The sequence below is a fragment of the Molossus molossus genome, unplaced genomic scaffold, assembly GCF_014108415.1.
Source record: "Molossus molossus isolate mMolMol1 unplaced genomic scaffold, mMolMol1.p scaffold_m16_p_21, whole genome shotgun sequence".
NCBI lineage: Eukaryota > Metazoa > Chordata > Mammalia > Chiroptera > Molossidae > Molossus > Molossus molossus.
This window is the reverse complement of record NW_023425357.1, coordinates 13245828-13249119: the sequence shown is the minus strand read 5'-3', so window position 1 is coordinate 13249119 and position 3292 is coordinate 13245828. Positions and strand designations below refer to the sequence as shown.

At 45.1% G+C, this 3292-nt stretch overlaps 1 protein-coding gene across 2 annotated transcripts; it reads right to left on the bottom strand.

The window, feature by feature from the left end:
- Window positions 1-617: 617 nt before the first annotated feature.
- On the bottom strand, window positions 618-2204 carry LYPD4 (LY6/PLAUR domain containing 4). Of its 2 annotated transcripts, XM_036273946.1 has the most exons (4): window positions 2138-2204; window positions 1828-1971; window positions 1067-1390; window positions 618-820 (listed from the first exon to the last, which is right to left on the bottom strand). In XM_036273946.1, the coding sequence occupies exons 1-4, from the start codon at window positions 2202-2204 to the stop codon at window positions 618-620; spliced, it is 738 nt and encodes a 245-aa protein (XP_036129839.1). The 2 variants fall into 2 exon arrangements, with proteins under 2 accessions (XP_036129839.1, XP_036129840.1); XM_036273947.1 differs by lacking the exon at window positions 1828-1971 and having other exon boundaries at window positions 1067-1398; window positions 2107-2204.
- Window positions 2205-3292: the final 1088 nt, after the last annotated feature.

The window sequence follows — 3292 nt, the reverse complement described above, 5'->3', positions numbered from 1 at the left end:
TTTCCAGCTTACACAAAGAAACAACTACTGGGCAGAGGAAAGCAGCTCAGGTCTCCAAATTTCTCAAAATTCCCTCAACAGGAAAAGAGATTGCAGGAGAGGCAAAAGGGATTATACTCTGGGCGAATAATTTAACCTCCAAGGACCAGCTTCTTCCTTGCAAAATAGGGATAAAGGCTATCTCACGGAGGTCTTGTGAGGATTTAAATGAGATTCTAATATTAGCACAGTAACTGACACATACCAAGTATACATTCAGTAAGTGATCGTGTTTTTAAATCACCCTGATGAGACTCAGATCTAATTCATGGGGTGCTTTATTTCAAAGAGGAGGAAACTGGGCCCAGAAAAGGGGAGAGATTTGGCCAGGATTTCTAAGTTAGTGCCTGAACCTAGGCTAGCACTCAAGTCCCCAGAGGAAGTGGGAGGAGAAAATGAGCATTTGGGTTGTTCCTGGTTGCTGAGCATGACACTGTCACTTTGACATGTTTGGCCATCCTCAACACCTTCCACGACTTCATACCCTCACGAAGCATAGGACAAAGCAAAAAGGCAACTCTGTGACTTTATTTGGTTATATGAAAGGGTCTGGGTGTTTGTCCAGTCAAACTAAATTGTCAGTCCCTAAAGGCAAGCAGGAGGCCTGAGAGGATGCCCCAAGCAGGATCCCAACTGGAGGGCTCTGCACCAGCAATCTGGGCCTTCTCTAAAACGTTGAGGACCTCAGTCACTCTCATGGTCCCGATATAATGAAAATCTGTGAAAAGCTTGTGATGTCCACGAGTACAGCCCATGAGGAGGAAGGTGGTATTGAGAAACCCTGTAAGGAAGAGAGAGAGGAATCAGGGACACTTTCAAGACACAAGTGCTCTGCCCCTCCTTCCAGACACCCTTCACAAACCAGGACACCTGCTCTCCCACCAAACACTTGGACACCAGGTACCTTTCTCCTTGGAATTCAACCCCAGTCCCCTCTCCAGATCCCACCAGCCTCTCTCAGAAATGGGAAGGTACCAAACAGCACCTGGCATAGAGTAGGCATTTGATAAAGTTTCTCTCCTCTCACCTGCCTGAAACCTTAAGGTGGAACTGTAACACGCAGGGGCACTCTGGGGGCAAGAACTTGTGGTGACAAAATGTGGGAGGCAATCCTTAGAATGCTCGCCCACACAGATTGGGCAACTAAGGGAAGAAAATATCGTAGATGCAGGAGTTCTCTTGAGTTTCATGAAAGGATTCAAGTTGGTGAGATTATTGCAGAGATATTTCCGGCAGACACGGCTATAGGAGGCAATGGACAATCCAGGCGGTGAAACGAGGTAGGAGACTTGCTGGGGGTAAGATGGGGTTGGGCTGCAGCCTTTAAAACCCACAACTCCCCTTTTGGTCCCTGAGGAGCAGAGATTAGAGAGCTCTGATCAGTGTTTTGGCCACACCCAGAGTCCACCCTCCCACCTTCCACTCTGTTCTTCCTGCTTGCTCGCCCCATCATCAACTTTGCCCCCCTCCCACTGTCCACTCACTGCAGCTGCACAGGGCTCAGATATCAGGGTCTCCATCTGTTTCTCCTCGCTCCTCTCCCCATAGGAGGCCCTCTGCTCCCCTCTCCTTGTGTCCCATCCTTGGCTCCCAGATTGCCCCACTCCTCCTGGGATATGCCCACCTCTTATCCAGCCCACACCACAACCCTCTCCCGCCAGTGTCTTGACATTATTCCCAAAGATGTGTGGTAAATATCTGGAACTTGAGTCCAGAGTCCTTGGGTGCTAGGGATAAAGCTAGAGATCAGAAGAACCACCAAAAAGTATCAGAATTGTTTTCCTTCACCTGTCTCGATGAGCACCAGCGTCTCCTCGCAGCCCTCATTTAGCTTGCACACCATACTCCTCATCAGCAACCATCTCCAGTTTTGGAAAGAAACAGCTCTGAAGAGTGAGGATGTTGCTTCGTAGCACAAAAGAGCCCCAGCCCCTAAACAGAGAATGATCTTACCAGTTATCTGTCCCTCACAATACCTACACCATCCCTGAACTGCCAACCAAGAGCTCAGCCTCCACAGATCCTGTCCCCTGAGGAACACAGATATCCAGTTCCCTCCTTCCGGCTGTCCCAAAGCATCCAGCATCACAGCACATACACGGCAGAGTGGAGATGGCCCCTAGGAGGCAGAGTAGCTGCACAGGTCTCAAATGCTGAGGTCCCATGGTCCTGTGTCAAGGTCCTGGATGCTAGAGGTCAGTCTGGAACCAATTTCAGTCTAGGTCTCAAGTTTGCTTCTTTTCTTGTCAGTCCCTGGATTCTGTCTACCTTCTTCCAGGTCACTGTTTCTAGGACAGAAAATTGATTATCATTTTCTTTGATATTGGCTTCCTGAGACCTTCAGGGACACAGGTCTTCTCATCTCCATGGTCTCCCCTCCAACCTAACCCGGACCCACCACATTAGCTTCTCAGATCATGACTCTCACTCTCCTGCTTAGGTTCTTCCCATTAGACAGGGTGCTGAGCAGAGGATACTGGCTTATTCAAAGATCACTATTCTCCAGAGACAGTGAGATTGGAACAATAAATATATGTGCAGAAGTTAACTGACATATTACTAAATAATACTTGGTACACAGAGGAAATTTCAAAGTATTTAGAACTGAATAATACTGAATATACTACATGTCACACATACACAAGTGCATGTAAAATCTGGTGAAAACTGAATTAAGGTCTGTAGTCTAGTAAAGAGTACTGTACCAATGTCAATTTCCTGCTTATAAACTACAGTTATATAAGATGTCCCTATGGGAAAGAGGAAGGAAGTGTTTAAGAGACTCTACAACTTTTGCAATTTCCTGTGAACTAAAAATAATTTCAAAATCAAAAATTCTATTTTTAAAACTACTCATCAAAATTTGGGACAAATCTAAAGCAATATTTAAAAGTAAATTTATACTTTAAATACATTTATCAAGAAACAAAAAGCATTAAAAATATGTTCATGGCCCTGGCTGGGTGGTTTCGTTGGTTGGAGCATTATCCCATACACCAAAAGGTTAAGGGTTCAATTCCTGGTCAGGGTACCTACCTAGGTTGCAGATTCAATCCCTGGTCAGGACACATATGAGGCAACCAGTCGATGTTTCTATCTCACATCCATGTTTCTCTCTCTAAAAAAAATAAAAATCAATAAAAACATACCCTCAGGTGAGGACTTTTATTATTATTATTATTATTATTATTATTATTATATTTTATCCTCACCTGAGGACATTTTTTCCATTTTTTGTTCAGATAGAGTGGGA

Bases quoted from the DNA above. Each gene is read 5' to 3' on its own strand.
- LYPD4 (XM_036273946.1), bottom strand. From the start codon at position 2,204: ATGGGACCTCAGCATTTGAGACCTGTGCAGCTACTCTGCCTCCTAGGG. The intron at 1,391-1,827 runs GTGAAGGAAAAC...TCTGCTCCTCAG, and splicing joins GCTGGTGCTCATCGAGACAG to GGACCAAAAGGGGAGTTGTG. The intron at 821-1,066 runs GTGAGAGGAGAG...TCTTCCTTACAG, and splicing joins CACCTTAAGGTTTCAGGCAG to GGTTTCTCAATACCACCTTC.